Source organism: Choloepus didactylus, chromosome 22, assembly GCF_015220235.1.
Source record: "Choloepus didactylus isolate mChoDid1 chromosome 22, mChoDid1.pri, whole genome shotgun sequence".
Taxonomy (NCBI): domain Eukaryota; kingdom Metazoa; phylum Chordata; class Mammalia; order Pilosa; family Megalonychidae; genus Choloepus; species Choloepus didactylus.
This window is the reverse complement of record NC_051328.1, coordinates 36,438,306-36,457,616: the sequence shown is the minus strand read 5'-3', so window position 1 is coordinate 36,457,616 and position 19,311 is coordinate 36,438,306. Positions and strand designations below refer to the sequence as shown.

General features: G+C 47.2%; 1 protein-coding gene and 1 long non-coding RNA gene across 10 annotated transcripts in view; one reads left to right on the top strand and one right to left on the bottom strand.

Moving 5' to 3' along the window:
* LOC119518438 overlaps positions 1–19,311 on the bottom strand; it is a 43,701-nt gene that overhangs the window by 1,838 nt on the left and 22,552 nt on the right. For 6 of the 9 annotated variants that reach the window (XR_005213769.1, XR_005213767.1, XR_005213773.1 and 3 more), the window contains 2 exons: positions 1,518–1,685; positions 201–305 (listed from right to left, as the gene is read on the bottom strand). This is a non-coding gene — a long non-coding RNA (uncharacterized LOC119518438). Of the gene's footprint in view, positions 1–200; positions 306–445; positions 621–1,517; positions 1,686–17,878; positions 18,857–19,311 lie in introns of those variants that run through there. The other 3 variants (XR_005213771.1, XR_005213775.1, XR_005213768.1) reach the window with 2 other exon arrangements.
* PKD1L2 (polycystin 1 like 2) overlaps positions 1–19,311 on the top strand; it is a 103,309-nt gene that overhangs the window by 71,103 nt on the left and 12,895 nt on the right. The window contains exons 28-38 of the mRNA XM_037815573.1: positions 442–641; positions 788–1,005; positions 1,534–1,750; positions 4,368–4,596; positions 5,524–5,728; positions 7,010–7,106; positions 10,804–10,941; positions 12,490–12,675; positions 13,846–14,173; positions 15,869–16,002; positions 18,325–18,452. Of these exons, the coding sequence (XP_037671501.1) occupies positions 442–641; positions 788–1,005; positions 1,534–1,750; positions 4,368–4,596; positions 5,524–5,728; positions 7,010–7,106; positions 10,804–10,941; positions 12,490–12,675; positions 13,846–14,173; positions 15,869–16,002; positions 18,325–18,452 (2,080 nt within the window). The remainder of the gene's footprint in view (positions 1–441; positions 642–787; positions 1,006–1,533; positions 1,751–4,367; positions 4,597–5,523; positions 5,729–7,009; positions 7,107–10,803; positions 10,942–12,489; positions 12,676–13,845; positions 14,174–15,868; positions 16,003–18,324; positions 18,453–19,311) is intronic.

Below are 19,311 nucleotides of genomic sequence, written 5' to 3'. Positions count from 1 at the left end.
TTTTAACCACTATACTCTAATTCTCTAATTGTAAAACCAATTATAATAATTGCTAACATTTATTGAACACTCATCACATGCCAGCTATTGTGCCAAATGCTTAATGAAAATGATTATTTTTAATTCTGCCAACAACCAAGAGAGGTTGGTCCTGTTACTATCTCCGTTTTACAGATGAAGAAACTGAGGCACAAGGTTACCTGAGGTCACACAACGAGCAAGAAGACATTCAAGGTTTCCACTCAGCTCTGTCCAGAGTCCCCATCCTTAACTCTAAACGATGCTACTGTGACTCTGTACTTCTTCTACAATAGAAAAAATATATAAAAATCTCAGAAACCAATCCCTGCCTCCCTCCTATTCAGGATTGCTCCAAAGAGACCAGTCTCTCCCCATTACTGCCTCCCTAAATGCCTGTCCTTCCCCACTCCCTGCCCACAGCCACCTGTTTTTCATGAAGACCTCCACTGGCTTCCGGGATGGACACCTTTGGTATTCCATCTTCAGCCGCTCCCCTCGGAGCAGCTTCACCCGCGCCCAGAGGATGTCCTGCTGCTTCTCCCTGCTCCTTTGTACCATGCTGACCAGCATCATGTTCTGGGGTGTCCCCAAGGACCCAGCTGAGCAAAAGATGGACTTGGGTAGTTCCCACAATCATGGCAGCCAGGCCAGTGGCAGGTGGACAGGAGCCTGCACTGCCCGGCAATGCCACCTTCTGGTGGGGGTGGAGGGAACTGGGCTCTTGGCGGCTGCCTTTCCCTTTGACCCTTTCCCTCTCTTCTGCCAGGCAAAATTGAATTCACTTGGCAGGAAGTGATGATCGGGCTGGAGAGTTCACTTTTGATGTTCCCCATCAACCTCCTGATCGTCCAGATCTTTCGAAACACCCGTCCTCGGGCCACCAAGGAGCAGAACACTGGGAAAGGGGGTTGGGAGTCCTCCAGCCTGGTCCCTTCCCCACAGCCGGTGGGGGATGGCTTTCTAACACCCGAAGCAGTGACTAAGGCATGTCCTCAACCTCAGCTGGGGTGGGGGTGGGGTGGGAGTGCTTCAGCCTTGGCAGAAGTGGGGGTGGGACTGGGGTTTGGTGCCTGGCAACCAGCTGCAACCCCATGTTGTCTGGCAACATCAGTTACCAAGATTCAATAACTGAGTACACACACATATGCACACACACACATTTTGGGGTACCTACTATGGGCAATACATTACACCCTCATGATTGACTCCCAGGGTGGAATCACAAACAGGACTTCCTCCTCTGCATTTATATACTCAGTAAGCATTTATTGAGCAGCTGCTATATCCCACTCCTTGAGGAATACAGCCTTGAGAGAGTCTGTTCAAGCTTGAAGAGGGATTTTAGAGATGAGAGAATGGAAGTTCAGGAAGGTCCAGCATCATAGCTCTGCAGGCAGAGCTGAGATTTGAACCCAAACTACCCAGCACTAGGACGTTTGCTTCTGGCCTCTGCGCTGCACCCCCCCTTACCTGTAGCTCACATCACCTTAACCCACCTGGCATGACTCGCAGGACACGTGGAGGCTCGTCAGCTCACAGTTTACAGCCCTGAAGGTGCCATCCCCTACATCGGGCTGGGACTTGGCGAGCTTGCTGGACATCAACAAACTGCTAGCCTTGGTGGAAGATGTCATTTGTCAGCAGAACTCGGCTGGACAGGCATTCTGTGGGGAAGCCAGAAAAAGAGAGGACCCTGTAAACCTCACTCTTGGGTCCATACGTGTAAAAGGTAAGTCCCGGGCATTTCTGTTTTTGGTCAGAAGTGGCATTTTGGAGCCAGGGAGAGAAGGTCTAAGGACCATGTCTGCATCACTATGGGGTCAGGTAATGTACCAGGTCTCCCTCACCAGCCTCAAGCCATGCTGCCCTCCCACTGAAGGCCTTCACACATGCTGGTCCCTTAGCATGGAATGGTCTTCACTCAGTCATTGCCTGGCCAATTCCTACTCAACCTTCTTGACTTGAGCTTCACTCCCTTAGCAGAGCCACCCGAACCCTCCAGCCCACAGTAGGGCGTCCAGTCACATGCTCTTGAGCCCTAAGCTCCTCCTTTATAGCATCCATCCTGCTTGCCACTAAACAATGAGTTGTGGGAAGAGTTGTTCGATGCCTGCACATTGCCTTCTGGAATGTGGGCTCTGTGAGGTGGGAGCCATCCCTCTGTCTTGTCTCCATTGTCTCCACAGTGCCTGGCCCCATGCCCCAACTAGAAAAGTGTGCAGCAAACATCCATGATATGACAGAATAGGAGGCCACTCTGGAATGCATGAAGCAAAATGGCACGTGTAGTGTAGTAGGAAGAGAACTGGGCAGCCTGTAACTTGATTCAGTCTGCAGAACCATCTCTGGGTACTGACTGCAATAGCAGCTGTGCCAATTTGGAAAAGTTGCTCAACTTCTCTGAGCCTTAGTTTCCTCTCCCAGTAAAATGGGGCTATCGATCTGCCCCACTCCTTGGGTTGTTGTGCAAACTGAATGAGATCATAAGATATATAAAACACTTTGAACCAAGCCTGACACAAAGCAGCCATTCAATTGGTGGTGCTATGGATTGGTAATGATAGTATCTTCCAGAAACCTTGCCAGAATGCTTCCTCTTGGAGGAAGGCCTGGGTCAGAAGGGTGAGAGAGGAGGCTGCAGGTTGGAGGGAGGTGGGAGCTTTACCAACTCCTCAATCCTTTGCCAACACCCTGACTGAGCCTATGAGTCACAGTCTGTGATGTGCCTGGCCACAGCCTTCTCCGCACACTTGTGTTGTTTTCTCATTTAACCCTCACTGATGCCTGGGAGAGGGGTCATGGGGTGGAGGGGTGGGTGCTCCATTTTGCCATCTCCCATAGCCGATTTCACGTGCCCCTCGTACAGCATACACTGGGGCTGACTGGGACATATCACCTGTGTTAATCGCCTCCTCCTCACCCACTGGTGAAGGAGGGTTCCCTGACCTAGGGCTATAGGAATGGTGGAACACCTGACACTTCATTAGTCACAGACACACACAGCCCAGGAGAGGAGGACACAGTAGGCCATGCACGGCCACATGGGGGCTCATGTGGGAGCAGAGTGAACAGACAGGGGCTGTGGGGCAGGCTTTGCAGTGATAAGAGGGTGAAGTGGCCCTTGGTTCCCGTGGGATGCTGTGAGTGGCTTGTTGGAATAATTCCACAGGCTGGCGAGGAACTGGGCCCACTATTCAGGGGTAAGCAGGCACGGGGCCTGGTCCCTGCACTGAGGAGTGTTGTTTGGCGCGGGGACCTTATCTGTGGGCGCGGAGTGGGGAGGGGCTGGTGGTTAGGCCATGCGAGGCCCTCCCGGTTTCAGACGTCAAAGCACACGTAATATTAATTTTAGGCCTGATGCCGCATCACCCCAGGAGAATGTTCTGCCTTTAAAGGCCAAGCTTCTTTAAAAAGGCACAGGGAGTAGTGGAAATGTTGGTCTTTTTCTTTTTTTTCCCTTGAAGTGAATATGTATTACCTCTGTAATTTAAAATAAAAAAGTTTTTAAAAAATGTTTAGGAAACTGAAAATTCTAACCACCCAACTGTAGAAAAGCATTCTAATTAACAGGGGAACCAGGGGAAGCTTGACCACTAACTGGTTATTTATGTGAAATAAGAGATTATGGTAGTGTTCTAAAGGTTGATAAATAACATTGTGGTTATGCTTTAAAAAAGAGTCCTTGTATTCTACAGAAACCCTAATCTATTGAATGAAATGCTATTAGTTTGTAATTTGCTTCAAAATAATCCATTGGGGAGAGTGGACAGGGTCCCCATGAAACACACGTGCCCATGAGTTGATAATTGTTGAAGTTGGGCAACAAACACATGTGGGTTTATTACGTCATTTTTTCTACTTTTGTATATTTGAAAATTTTCATAAAAAAAAAAAATTAAAGACAAAAGATTAAGATTTAGACCATCTTTAACACTGGGCCAACTGGGAATCAAATTCAAATCTTACCCATATTAAAATATTTGCAGATGAGATAATACTATATCTAGGATTTGCTTGAAAATACTCCAGGAAAAAAACAGTTTGGGGCAGGAGAGGGCAGAAGAGAAGATGGGCCAAATGCTATCAACAATTATCAATTGTTGCCATGGGATGAGAGGTAAATGATTCTCTTCTATATGTAAGGAAATTTTGAAAATTTGAGGATTTGAATGTAATCCTAACTAGCTGTACCTCATATCTCTCTGAACCTCAGACTTCTCAGGACCTGGCACGTAGTAAGGGCTCAATATGCAAAAGCTGTTGTTATTATTACTGTCGTTTTTAGGGCAGCTGGCCTGCTCTGTCACTCGGTACCAACTCATGCTCTTTCCCTTCTTGTCCCCCAGAGAAAACACAGCGCCCCATGCCAGAGGTGGCCCCAAGTGGCCCTCAGAAGGAAAGCACCTACAAGCAGTGTCTCTATGCCCAGCTGGAGCATGTGGAGCAAGAGCTGAGGCTGGTGGGGCCCCACGGCTTTCCCCAGTGCCAGAGCCACGCCCGGGCCCTCAGGCAGCTGCAGACCCTGAAGGGCTGCCTGGGGATGGAGTTGGGCATCCCAGGCCCAGCAGGCCCCAGGTAACTCACTTCCCTGGGCTCTGAATGGGCACCTGCCCTCCTCGGCCTGGAGCTACAGGGAGGGGGCATGCTGGCAACCTTGGAAGGATGCTCACGCAGATGCCCCTATGTAGAAGCAATTAGGATTCCTGCACAAATTCAGGGAGTAGGGGGTTAACAGGGCTCTTTGCCAGAAGACAAAGACCTTTGTACAGCACTTTACAGTTTATAACCATTTTCTTATGGGCCACTTTCTAGCTGTGCAACCTTGGGCAAGTCCCTCAATCTCTCTGAGCCTCAATTTCCTCACCTGTAAAATGGGAATAACAATACCTATCTCCTGATTCAAACTTTTTAAAAAGGATGGTTATTATAAGATACTAAGAAATTATTGTTAATTTTGTTAGGTGTGACAATAGCATTGTAATTCAGTAAGAAAATGAACTTCTCTTAAGATGTATTCTGAACTAGTGATGATATTATATTATTCCTGGTATTTATTTTAAAATATCCCCCCATCCCCCAAAGAAAAGAGGGTAGAGAGAGATGAAATAAGTATGACAAGATGGTGGTGATGGTTGTTGAAACTGGTTGATGAGTACATAGGGGTTCATTGTGCTAATTTTTGTATGATTGGAAAATTTCTCTAAATTTTAGAAAATTGTATTGTACCATCCCTCTAGACTTGCTGTGAGGATTAATGGAGCAAATTCTCTTAAAGCACTTAGCACCGGGACTGGCCCCCAGAAAGCACTGAAGGAATGTGCAGTTTTTTCCTCCGTAGAATTATTCAACTTTCCCAACAGCCCTCCAAGGCCGGTACAGGTTACAGAGGAGAAGACCGAGGGTCTGAGAGGTCAAGGAACCAAGGTCGTGCCACTGGCAGGGGCGGTGGGATTTGACCCCGTGCCCTGACGGCTCTGCCCTGACATTACGTCCCTGTTGCAGCTCCCCGCGGGCAAGCAGGCCCCCTGGCGGCCTGCCCTGGTGGTGCGTCCTCGTGGGCTGGCTCCTGGTGGCGGCCACCAGTGGCGTGGCGGCCTTCTTCACCATGCTCTACGGCCTGCACTACGGGCGTGCCAGCTCCCTCAAGTGGCTCATCTCCATAGTGGTCTCCTTCGCCGAGAGCGTGTTCGTCACCCAGCCCCTGAAGGTCGGGCCCCTCCCTTGCTCCCACCCCTTCCCACCTGCCAGCAACCTTGGCCTTGGGCTGAGGTCATTCTTCCACTTACTCAACCAACAGACACGATGCGCTGCCTCTGTGCAGGTCCTGGGAACAATAATGAAGGCTATCAGAATATTTGCTTAGTAGACATGCTCTCCAGGCCAGGCTCTGGGCTTAGGGTGTTCCAGAGATTCTCACATTTCATAATCATAAGCACCCTTAGGAGAGATGTTATATCTATTTTATAGATAAGAAAGCTTGAGGTTAAGAACTTAAGGCCACAAACATCTTGCCCTGTGCTACATGTATAAAGATGAATAAGACCATATATCCTCAATGCTCAGATGCTTTTGATGGTGGGATAGGCCAGCAATTTAAAGCAACTTTCCTTTGGAAAAAAAACTCAACCATTAATCATATAAATCAGAAGATATACTTCTATTTGTGAAATGTAAAATTACAAAGGAGAACATGGTAGAATCAAAGAAATTCTGAGCCTGGGGTTGGAGCTCAGAGGTCCACAGCTTCCCCAGGGAGGAGGGGGGTGGGTGGGAGAGGGTAGACAGTCTCTGGGGAACCCCATGGGAGGAAGGGATACTGTGTCAAGGAGTGGGCTGCTGCAGAATGGAGGGGACACTGAAATTGAATCTTTTTACAGCTGAGATATTGCCATATCCCCTCACCCTCATTCCACCCTTTGTGCCCCATTCTACAGACTTTGTCATAAGATTTTTAAAATATCTGATATACCCCCCTCCCCACCCCCCAAATTGACCTGGAGCCATTAGGAACAGGGAGTGTGTCCTGAGCATTTTTTTTTCCCTAACCAAATCACAGAATCCTACTACACTTGTGCATGGTAGGTGTAAAGATAATGTAGGTACAGAGATAATGTAAAAAGATGAATTCATTAATACAAGAAGTAATGGGGTGGGGGAAGAGGGAGCAAAGGAAGTGTAAGCTGCTATGCAGAGAGGTAAGAGGAATAGATGTCAAGAAAGAGAACAGCAGGTGGGAAGCTCAGGGGTGTGATAAATGCAGGTACTCTCAAGGAGGTCCCCACAGGTGGCCAGGTGCATACAAACCTTGGCTCTCATTCTTCACAAACACCTCCCCTCTCTGCAGAGGGTGGCCCGTTTCCCACCTGGCTTCCCCAGAGTGTGGCTCCTGGCCCAGAACACAAATGTGGCCCCAATCCCCACCCTGCTCTCAGACCAGGAGTTGTTCATTTCCAACATGGGCTTGGGGTTCACAGTCGGTGTTTTTCAGGTGCTGGGATTTGCTGCTTTCTTTGCGCTGGTCTTAAAGAAAGAGGAGGAGGACGAGGAGCCTGTGCCCCTCCTGGCGGGAAATCTGTCTGGCCCAGGTAACAGTGCATCAGGTGTAGTATCAGGGGCCTGGCCAAGTGGTGGTCCTGATGCCTGAGCAAGCCCTAGGGAGTCCAGCCCCGGGTGGTGCTCAGCCTTAGGCCAGCTCCCCAGCCCTCTGCTCCCATCAGCCTTTCACCCCTTTCAGGTTTGTTAACCACCCTGTTCTAGTTTGCTAATGCTACCAGAAATGGATTGGCTTTTATAAAGGGGGTTTATTTGGTTAAAAAGTTACAGTTTTAAGGCCATAAAGTGTCCAAGGTAAGTCATCAACAATTGGGTATCTTCACTGGAGGATGGCCAGTGGTGTCCGGAAAACCTGTTAGCTGGGAAGGCACGTGGCTGGCGTCTGCTCCAAAGTTCTGGGTTCAAAATGGCTTTTTCTCAGGACGTTCCTCTCTAAGCTGCAGTTCCTCAAAAATGTCACTCTTAGCTGCTCTTGGGGTGTGTTGCTCTCTTAGCTTCTCCGGAGCAAGAGTCTGCATTCAACGGCGTCTTCAAACTGTCTCTCATCGGCAGCTACGCTCTCAGTCTGTGTTAGGCCTTTCTCCCTAACACCCAAGCACAAAGTGTCCCTCTTGGCTGCAGCTCCTCTTCAAAATGACACTCTCTGCTGCAATGAGTTCCTTCTGTTTGTCAGCTCATTTATGTGGCTCCAGTGATTTCATTTAGACCTCCCCTGAATGGGTGGGGTAACACCTCCATGGAAATTATCCAATCAGAGTCATCACCCACAGTTGGGTGGGGCACATCTCCATGGAAACACTCAAAGGATTACAATCCAATCAACACTGATACATCTGCTCACACAAGATTACATAAAAGATAATGGCATTTTGGGGGACATGATACATTCAAACCGGCACATACCCCAAAACCATCTAGAAAAAAAGTGATTCCTTCATTGTCTCCTGAGAAGCCTTGCTTCTGCCCTACCTGGGCCTTTCTCCCTAACACCCAAGCACAACCCCTCAGCCAAAGGGGGCCTTGGGGGCCACAGTCTTCACTGGCCATCATTTTCCATGTGATCTCAAGCAAGCAGCTTTCTTTTAGGGATTCAGGGACTCAGGTTCCCTGGGATTTAGAAGGAAAACCAGAAATAGAACAAACTTGCAGCTGGGCTGGGAAAAGTCATTTTAAGTTAAGAATTCTAGGACAGGGGTCTGCAAACTGTGGTCCATGGGCTGTATCTGGCCCACTGCCTATTTTTACAAAGTTTAACTGGAACACAGCCCTGCCCATTCGGTTGCATATTGTCTCTACCACTTTAGAGCTACAACATCAGAGTTGAGTAGTTGCAACAGACATTATTTGGCCCTTTATGGGAAAAATGTGCTGCCCCCTCTTCTAGGAGGCCAGGGGCCAGTCCTCTTCCTCCCCACCTACCTGCTCACTTCTCAACCATAACTCTTGAGGGAGTCACCAGCAAGAGAACTCACACAAAGAAAACAGAATCCACACTTGAATCATCTATGAGGAGATCATGACTTGCAAGGAAAACAGAAACAAACAAAAGGCCATGTGCACACAACAGCAGCCAGTGTGGTGAACTCCTCAGGTCCTGCATTCTCCTACTCTGGAACAGCATTTGGCTTTGCAGCTCCAAAAGGCCCATTAAAATTTCCTTCCCAAGACAACAGAGTAATTTTTCTCCAAAGGGATGCTAGCCTCCAGAACAATTAACTATTGCTTTGGTCACTCCGTTGGCAACTATTTAGGGGGTGGGTACTGTGTGCTAGGGACCATGCTGGGAACACAGCACTGATTTGACAAATAGGCCATTGTCCTCGGAGAAAAGAATCCATTTAGCTAGAGAGCATTAAACAAACACAGAAATACAAATGTGAAATGTGATCAGCACTAGGGGATGGGGAGAGTTAAAAGAGTACAGGGCCTCTCTGCTGAGGTGGGCCCTAAACTGAGTTCTAAAGGATAAGGGAAGTAAAGGATTGCACACTGAGCATGTGCAAAGGCCCTGAGGCAGGATAGAGCTGGTCTTGTTGTAGGAATCATTGACAGTGTGTGGGGAGAATGGTTCAAGATAAAGTTAGAGAGGAAGGCAGGAAGCAAGTCATGGAAGGTCTGCTTCCATGCAAAAGCTGGGGTTTTGGAGTGTTTTAAATAGGAGAGTAAATGATTTATTTTGCAATTTTAAAAAGAATACAGTGGCTGTTCATTGGAGACCAGATGGTATTGGATCAAAAGTAGAAGTGGAAGTGGGGGAGCCAGTAGGGAGGCTATTGTAATGGTCCAAATATGAGATGAGGGTGGTGGTGGTGGGAAGGACAGGAGTGCAGAGATTTAAAAGATAGCTGGGGTCACTACACACCTATCAGAATGGCTAAAAGAAAAAATAGTGATGTCAAATGCTGGTGAGGATGTGGAGAAATTGGATCGCTAACGCATTGCTGGTGAGAATGTAAAATAGTATAGCCTCTTTGGAAAACAGTTTGGTGATTCATTTCAAAATTAAAAATGGGCTTACAATATGACCCAGCAATTGCATTCTTGGGCATTTATCCCAGAGAAATGAAGACAAATTTTCTTGCAGAAACCTGCACATTAATGTTCATAGCAGCTTTACTCATAACAACCAAACAATTATTTGTCTACTTCTAGGTATCTACCTAAAAGAACTGAAATTATATGCCCACACAAAGACTTGCTTGTGAGCATTCATAGCAGCCTTATTCATAATGGTCCAAACTAGAAACAATCCAAAGGTCCATCAGCTGTTGAATGGATCAATAAACTGTGGTAGACCCCTACAACGGAATACCACTCAGCAATAAAAAGGAACTACTGACTCATGCAACAACATGGATGAACCCCAAAATATTATGCAAAGTGAAAGAAGTCAAATACCAGACTATGTACTATATGATTTCATTTTATGAAATGTTCAGAAAAGGCAAATTCATAGAGACAGAACACTGATCAATGGTTGCCTGGGGGAAAGGAGGTATGGGGAGTGACTGCTAAAAAGTATGGGGTTTCTTTTGGGCTGAAAATGTTGTGGAATTAGTTGTACAAACATGCGACTACAGTAAAAATCACAAAATTATACACTTTAAAATGGTGAGTTTTATGGTGTGAGAATTGTATCTCAATTTTAAAACATCTAATTATAGTGGTATACCATTCAAATCTCCTTTTCATATAGGTTTGACCATCCATTGACTTCAAATCGACAAGTGGGGAACCTTTGGGGTGATAAAATGTTCTAATGCTGGATTGTGGCAATGGTGGCACAACTCCGTAAATTTACTAAAATCATTGAAATGTGCAGTTCCAGTGGGTGAATTTTATTTAAATTTTAACTCAGTAAACGGATTGGAAGCAGAAGATAATTGGAGATAGACATGGCAGGACTTTGAAAGATTGGTTATCCTCATCATCCCATCCATCAAAGTTTCCAAAGTCTTGGGGTCCATCTTAGAGTCCTGCGAACAGAGAGAGGGCAGCATCTAGGAGGTCAGAGGGGATTTCCAGGGTGGAGGGCATTTGTGCTTTCAGAATGTGGACAATGCTGAATTCCGAGCATTGGGATAGCATACACAAAGGCATAAAGGGCTCCCAAGGAGGAGGAACGGCAGGGTCTGTTGTACCTGGTGAAAGAAGGATCTTCTGGTTACAAAAGTAAAGCCTAGTGTCGCTGGCTATTTGGGGACTGTCCTTGTGTCCTTGCTTCCACAGACCCCTATGCCTTGTTCCAAGCACGAAGAAACAGCAGAAAGGACATGTACCAGCCACCTCTCACTGCTGACATTGAAAAGATGAAAACCACCCACCTCAAGGAACAGAAAGCATTTGCCCTGATCAGAGAAATCTTGGGTAGGCAGCCTGTTCGCAATCTTTCCACCCACTGGTTCTCAAAAGACTGAACAGAGACCTATGGTGCAAACTTCGATGGATCTCATGCTGCTTTTCTAGGCCTGTTTCCCCAGATGTCCGCTTGCCCCAACCTCTCCCCACACTTAAAATCCTTCGGAGACTCCCATGACACTTAGGACAGAGTCTAAGCTCCTTACTGTGGCTAGACCCACCTCTAGCCCCTTCTCCGCCCGGTGTACTGAGCTCTGGTCATGCTGGATTCCATAGCTCCAAGCACATTCTGCCCTCTCTTGCCCCCAGGCCTTTGCCAAGGCTATTCCCTCTTGTCTGTCTGAAATGTGCTCACCTCTCCTCCCCACCTTCCAGCTAAATTCCTCTTATTCTTTCAATCTCAACCCAAAGGCTATATCCTCAAAGTCTTCCCCGGAGCCCCTGGCTGGGAACTTTCAGACCTCAATGTATGTCTTAGTCTGGGTTCCCCAGCAAGCAGATTTGAGTGCAAGTAGTTTTCTTGGGAAGAGATCCCAGGAAGCACTGGTAGGATGCCAACAGAAGGTGCATTGATGAGTGGTTCCACGTGGACACCTGGGGCTCTGGTGGAGAATGTAGTAGTGCCTCTGAGTTGTCCTACCCAGCGGTGAGAAAGCTGAGCACTCGCCCACCAGATCACTATGGAGGGCTGCTCCCGAGGGTGCTGACTCTGCAGCACTTCAAGCCTGCCCCACCCACTGGCCAAGCATACTCCCTTGGCCAGAGAAGTTCTCAAGTAGAGTCCTGGAGCTTGCAGTAACAGGCAGTAGTGTGAGCGGGAATAAAGAGGAAAGATGTGGGATGTGGGAAGAGCCCTGACAGTGTCTGCTGTAGTATCCATCCAAATAACCTGGGGAAGTGGTTGCTCAGAATGCAGATTCCCAGGCCCTGCCTCACCCAACCCCTCACCCCAAGGAGATTCTGGTTCAACAGGAATCTGCATCCCTCACATGATTCTGATGCCAGGGTCTCCTAAACTAAATCTTTGCACCTTCTGGACTCTTACATCTCAGTCACTTGTCTCCTACAAAACAGGTGAGCTCCATGAGGGCAACGTACACATCTGACTACTTCATTGCTGGATCCTCAGCACTGAACATGGCAGGTGATCTGTTTTAAAAACAATTCGGTTTACAAATGCCCATGTAGCATGCACTCTGTGCAGGCACTGCTTTACCTTGACTCCTCACCCAACCCTGCATAATCAAATTACTATCCCCATTTTACAGATGACAGGAGGGAGGCATGGAGAGTTTCAATTACTTGCTAACGTCACATGATAGGAAGTGGCAGAGCTGGGATTGGAACCCAGGCAGTAGGCTCCCTGGCCTGTAGGTGTAACTTCTCTCTGCTGCCTCTATGAGGATTAGTTCCATTGTCACTAGAGGGGCAGAGTGGCATGTCTATGAGACCTCGACTGCCCTGAGCCCATGTCCCATACCATTTCCTGCCCTGCACTCACCTTCTCGGTGGGAGTCAAGGATCCTGCCTGATCAAGGTGTGTGCCTCCCTTCTCAGCGTACCTGGGCTTCCTGTGGATGCTGCTGCTGGTGGCCTATGGGCAGAGGGACCCCAGCGCCTACCACTTCAACAGACACCTTGAGCACAGCTTCACCCGAGGCTTTTCAGCCATGCTGAGCTTCCAAGAGTTCTTTGCTTGGGCCAACACCACTCTTGTGAACAACCTGTATGGGCAACACCCAGGTACGGTCCCCCTCCCCAGTCTGTGTGCCAGCGCATCCCAAGCACGCTCCTTTCTAGGAGTCAACATCAGCCTCATAGCTGAGTATTAGTCAGCTAGGCAGAAACGGTATACCAGGCAGAAGGGAACAGCATGAGAAAAAGTAAGGAGGCTTGAAACATCATGGCATGGTTCATGGAGCTACAAAGAGTTGAGTAAGGCTATAGGGTGTGGGATGAGTTGAGGACTAGTGAGAAACAAACAGAAGAAATATATCAAGGATCTCAGAAGGTCGTATTTATCCTTAAGGAAATGAGGAGCTACTGAAGGCTTCTGTTTTAATTTCCAGGCTAGTAAAACAAATACCATATAATGGGTTGGCTTAACAATAGAAGTTATAGGCTCAGGGTTTCAGAGACTAGAAGGCTTGCTTCCTCCTAGGTTCAGCAATCTTTGGAGTTCTTGGGCTTTTCCATTACATGGTGGCTTCTTCTCCTTTCTCCTCTGGGTTCCATTGAGTTCAGGTTTCTTAGCATCCCCGTGGCTTCCCCTTCTGTGTCCAATTTCCTTTGCTTATAAGGACTTCAGCCACGTATCAAGGCCCACCCTCATTCAGTTTGGGCACATGTTAACTAATAATATCTTCAAAGATGTTATTTATAAATGGGTTTGACACCCACTGGACTTGGGGTTGGGACCCAAACATGCCTTTTGTGGGGGACACAATTCATTCCCAACAGCTTCTATGTGAGTGAGTTAACATAATCAAACCTGTGGTGTAAAAAGGATCACTCAAGAAGTATGTGATTTGGTGGGTAAGTCAGGATGCTCAGGAGAAATGATGGGGGCTGATCCAGAGACAAGGGGCAGTGGAGATGGAGAGAAGGGGATGGGTGCATAAAACACTTAAGAGGTAGAACTGATGTGTGGATTGAGGGGAAAGAGCACAGATGGTGTCCAGGCTGATGACTGGTGATGGGGGTGCCATTTGCCAAAAGAAGTTATGCAGGAAGTAGAGCAAGTCCAAGGGAGGGAGACAGAGAAGTCATTTGAATGAATGTAGCCTATGGTTCACCATAAACTCTCTTGAGTGTCTCTGTAAAGGGTGCACTGAGTTTCACATCAGCAGGGAACTGGGCATGTTTTAAGATGATTTTAATTGCTAGATTTACCCACCTGCTTTTCATTTTTAGGCTTTATTACTGATGGGAACTCTAAGCTGGTTGGAAGTGCCCAGATTCGCCAAGTGAGGGTCCAGGGAAGCTCTTGCCCTCTTGCCCATCAGTTGCAATCTTCTCTCCATGGATGTCATGCACCATATTCCCTGGATGTTGAAGACCTGTCAGACTATGGGGAAGGCTGGAATGCCTCTACCCGCAATAACAGCAATGGCTTTCCCCAAGCTTGGCAGTACCAGAGCCAGAGTCAGCGCCGAGGGTATCCCATTTGGGGTAAACTCACTGTGTACCGGGGAGGAGGCTACACAGTTCCTTTGGGGACTGATCGCCAAAGTGCTTCAAGGTAAGCCTGATTTGATTCATTTGCAGCAGAACAAAGCAATTTACTGGAGTCTAGTTCTGATCAGAGGGTACAACCTTCACAACAGGGCTGAGTCAAGTGTGTTCATGTCAGTTTGGCAGAATCTGGGGGCTTCAGAATTGTCCAGGTGGTATTTTCAGGCCCCTGGAAATGGTGGAATCTCAGAGTTCAGCTTCTGCTAGAGCCAGTTCAGGGATGAGGAGCTCACCAACATACAAAGCAGTCCATCACCAGACAGTTAAGGCTCTGCCAAGACTTGTGCAGGGTCTGAGAGTTTACCCTAGTCACAAACAAGCTAGCTGTTACTGTTTCAGGGATGCAGGCAGAAGACAAAAGACTCCAGGGTCAGAGAAAAAAGACTATTACTCACAGCCAAAGCAATAACCAGAGCTACAAGTTGGTTTTTATCAGTTCTCCATGCTCCCCAAGGGCAATGCAAAAGGCCATGATAGATGCCTGCAAGTGTGGTGGGTTGTGTTTCAGGGGAGGAACACTGAGCTTGGCAGATTCACTGCTTTTATAGCAATGGATGCAAACTTGCTATTTGTCTGAGGGATGGTGTATTCACAACCCTCAAGGTTCCTCTCTGCAAACACAACCTGAGATGGCCTGAGTAAAGAACAGTCCCTTGCATTCTTGACATACTTGGGATACATGATGGAAAAGGGCCCTAGAGTCAGGGAGCCCTAAATTTTAAGCCCTGGCATTGCTTTTTTTCAATTGTATAACTTCAGGCAAATTAGTGAACCCTTAGAACTTCAGTTTCCTCCATTGTATTATAACACTGAGGTTCTATGTAATGGTGGGACATCCCACCCTGCCTATGAACACAGGTAGCAAACCCCAAAGGAGAGCAACTACTGGGGTTAAGGACAGGCCAGAAAACAATCTATTTCACCCACTTGGAATGACTAAAGATGAGCGCTCTGCTTTCAGGTACCATGCAGGTACCTGTAACAGGTATTTTAAAACAGGTCCATCATAATTACTAGAAATAATAATGGCTATCACTACTACACACACACACACACACACACACATATACACTAACCCACTTTCTCCTTACAACAGCCCTGAGGGGCAAGGGGCTGACCTTAATACCACTTTGTAATAACCCCAGAGAAGTTATTAGCTTGCCCAAGGGGCAGCCAGGACTTGAACCACCATCTCCAGGGCTCTGTGTCTTTCTACCATGCCAGGCTGTCTGATCTTTAGGAACTGGTCTCATGTGAGTTGCCAGCCCTGAGAAGGCTGCCTAAGCCCCTGATGTTTTATGTGGCTCTTCCGACAAAGAGGTTCTCAAACTTTAGTAAGCATCAGAATCCCCTGGAAGGCTCATTGAAGCATAGCTCTCAGGCCCCACCCACAAGTTTCTGACTCAGTGAATCTGGGTGGGGCCCATGAGCTTGCATTTCTAACATGTTCCCAGATGATGCTGATGATGCGGGTCTGGGACTGGACCAAGACAATCTGAGGACCTCTGCTCTAACAGATACTCTGTTATTGCACCTTGGGCTGGCAAGTGGGGACCACTGCCATGAGCAGCCCCTGTGGCCCCAGCAGCAGAGCAGAGGCACAGAATGAAGCATAGTCAGGAAGCCCTGGTCTCCTCACTGGGCTCAGGGGTAGTGAGCCACTGCCAACGGGAGATGCCCCTCAACATCCTCTTTCCCGCAGAATTCTCCAGTATCTCTTCGACAACACCTGGCTGGACACCCTGACCAGAGCCGTGTTTGTGGAGTTCACTGTCTACAATGCCAATGTGAACCTCTTCTGCATCGTCACTCTGACCCTGGAGACCAATGCCCTGGGTGGGCAGCCTTGCTTGTGAATCCATCTGCAGCATTCCAGGAGCTTGCTTCCCTACCCACTGAGCTGGAGCCTCCAGAGCCAATTGGGCCAGAGCTCTGGGGCATATCATTGTTGGGAAACTTGGGAGTACGTCTCCTTTCTCCCTTCAGCCATATGCCCCTGAGCACTCAAAGGCAAGGCCTTGGGCTGCTCCCACCTTATTGGCAGCCGGACCCCCTTCTTTCCCTCTGGCCTCATCCCTCAAGATACCCTGAGGGAACCCAGTTGGGATCTGAAAGCAGTTTATCCATCTCCCTTTCTTGAGGTTCCCACTCCACTGGGGGAGAGGGCTAGGAGCTAGGGGGGGCTGGTAGTGAGAGGGTGGGAAAAGGCTGACCTGGTAACAGATCACTTGGTCTAAAAGAATGTTTTACAACGTCTACCTCAATCCACCAAGTACATTTTACATATAACCCAAACCCCCCACACTGTTGGGAAAATGTAATTAAACACAAAATTACCTGCCAACCCAGAAAATCTCTCCAAAGAAGTAGAAGACAAAGAAAACAGATGTATTATGGAATAAGCATTAAACCAGAATGCGCTGCATCACAGGCAATCCACTAAAGAGATCACAAAGGCAGACAGAAAGCTCACCCTTGTATATAGCCAGGCAGGTACAACCCATTACCTATGTGTTCTCAAGCTAAACCATAACGAGTCCTCAAGTGAGAGGACCTGATAGCACCCTGTGTCACACACAGTTCATCCTATATTTACCTGGTAATTGCTGTGGCCATCGGTATTAGCTAATTGCCTTTATCTAAAGGAAAAATAAACTTCTCATACCTTTATGACAGGAGGTACATTTGCACCCTAGAGCCAGGTGCCCCCCCCCATCGTAGGTTAGACTCCTACGCTCCCACTGAACTGGGGGAAAGTGATGCTATCTTCCCTGATAGTTACATTTCAAAGAGATGGCTCCCAGGTCCATGAGAGAGACATTCCTGGGTTGTAAACTGGCTAGATGCTTACTTAACTTTTAAAAATATTTACATACATTTCACAAGGACAAAGAAAGAATTTACAGTTACAAGTTTTCTAAAAGAAATGCTCCATGAAAAGGAAGGGAGAGAGTCTCCCTTTTTTCATCAGGGAAAAATATTGTTTTCTTTTCTGATTTGTACATCGAAATGAGTTTCAGAAATATTTTCCTTTACTACATGTGATGTACTCTGGTATTTTCCATTCTATTCAATTTTTTCTCTCACCCACCCTCTTTTTCTAAATGCTAATCCCAATCTACCAAAAACACTAACCTAATGCTTGTTTGGCTAATGATCAATTTGCCTAAAATTCAAACTTCTCTCCTTTAAAAACTGAACATTTAAAAAATATTAAATTACATTTTTATTAGAAAGTCAATACATGTTAACATTTTTTTTTTAAATGTCAGAATTGTGCAAAGTGAAAAGTAAAAGGCCTTCAAATCCCATTTTCATTCCCCACTAATACTTCCTTTCAAATCCTTTTTTTGGCGAGGGTGGGGTGGTGGCGGTGGTGGTGGTGGTGGTGATTTGTATCTCCTTTGTTATCCTATTTCTTTTTGCCTTTTAAAAGACTATTTAAGCAATCTGTCCAAAAACACAGCTGATTAAATTATGTATTTCTGCATAGTTTCTACATAAACAGTGTGGTGACAGTTCCAGGCCTGGTGGATTTGGCAGCTCACTGGTGTCAGCAACAACACAGATCATTTCTGTCTCCCCATTCTGCCATCCTTGGAGTGGGCCTCGTCTTCACAGGCATTAGCCCTATTAGTCAAATTGGTTTGAAAAATCATTACAAAAAATCACTATAATGCCAAAAAAAAAAAAAAAAAAAAAAAAGATATGAAAAAAAGACAACACAAATAGATGAAAAATGATTAAAAAGAAGGTTGAATTTTAGGCCTATTGGTCACAGATGACTTGCTCTTTGGTGAACTGCCCTTGGACAAAGCAGCTTTAAATAAGCCACCTTGAAGTAGGCTGATTTGACGTGGGTGGCAGTGGCTGCAGGTGACTGCATGTGCACCAGCGGGCAGCGGCAGGGAGCAGGTCTTCCATCGCAGCTCCCTTTGTTCCTTCTGGTCTGTCCATTTGCCTTTGGTGTCCACCATATATCGACATGCAGTCGCTTGAGGCTTTGGGTCTGAAGGCCATTTATATGCTCCTCTGCTCAGTCCAGCCTGACCTAAACGGTCTGAACTTGAGTCTTTCGACCTGATGGCTTCCAAGTCAGAAGTGGTGGTGCTGAGTGGAGGGTGGCGGGGGTTGAGCAGAACATGATTTGCTTCCCAGGAACCTTCTTTCTGCAAGCGGACCTGCAGAACCTCCGCCTGTACCCCTTCACTGATGGCTGGCACCCCTTCGTGGTGGCAGCAGAGGTCACCTATTTCCTCTTTCTCCTCTACTACATGATCGTGCAGGTAAGGGGTGGGCTTGTGGCTCCATGGGCCAGAAATGGATGTGGAGGTGTGCCTGTTCCTTCTCCTACTCCTTCCTTCTCTGGGGCTGGGACCTGAAGAAAGGAGACGGAAGATTTCTCCTTACGTGTTTGCCTCCTCAACCCTGAGATGCTCCTACTGATGGTGTTGGCTGATTGAGCTTGCTCACTGTAGCCTCAGAAATCCAACTTCAGCTCCTCTCAGGAATTGAGAACCCAGAAGGGTGGTCCTTCCTGGTTGGGGAAGGAAGAGGCGCAGTGGTTCAGTTTCTGTGAACTGAGACCTTCCAAAATGCCCTTGAGAGAGGCAGCTGCCCCCACAGCTGGGGGTTCTCTGAATGTAGATTGTGGAGGTTCGTTAGCATCTTTTGTTCTCATCTGTGGTCCCTGGGAAATAGGAAAAATTCTGTTTGCCACCTGTATGTCAGGATTTTCCACAGAGAAACAGAACCAGCAGAATATACATTAAGAGATTTGCCATAAGGAATTAGCTCATGCATTTGGGGACTGGCAAATCCAAATTCCACAGGGCAGGTAAGAGACTGGAAATTCCAGAGTGTGACGTTGAATTCTCAAGTTCAAATTCATTAGGCTGGAAACTGAGGACAGAGTGGAGGGGGCAGTGTTGAGGCAGAATTCCTTCTTTTCACTGAAGCCCTAAATGCTTACTATTAAGACCTCCAGCTGATTGGAGGAGGCCCACCCACATTATGGAGGGCAATTTCCTAATTTACTTAAGGTTAACTGATTATAGATGTTAATCCCATCTACAAACTAGCTCCACAGCAACTAGGCCAGTATTTGACCAAACAACTGGACACCATAACCTAGTCAAGTTCACC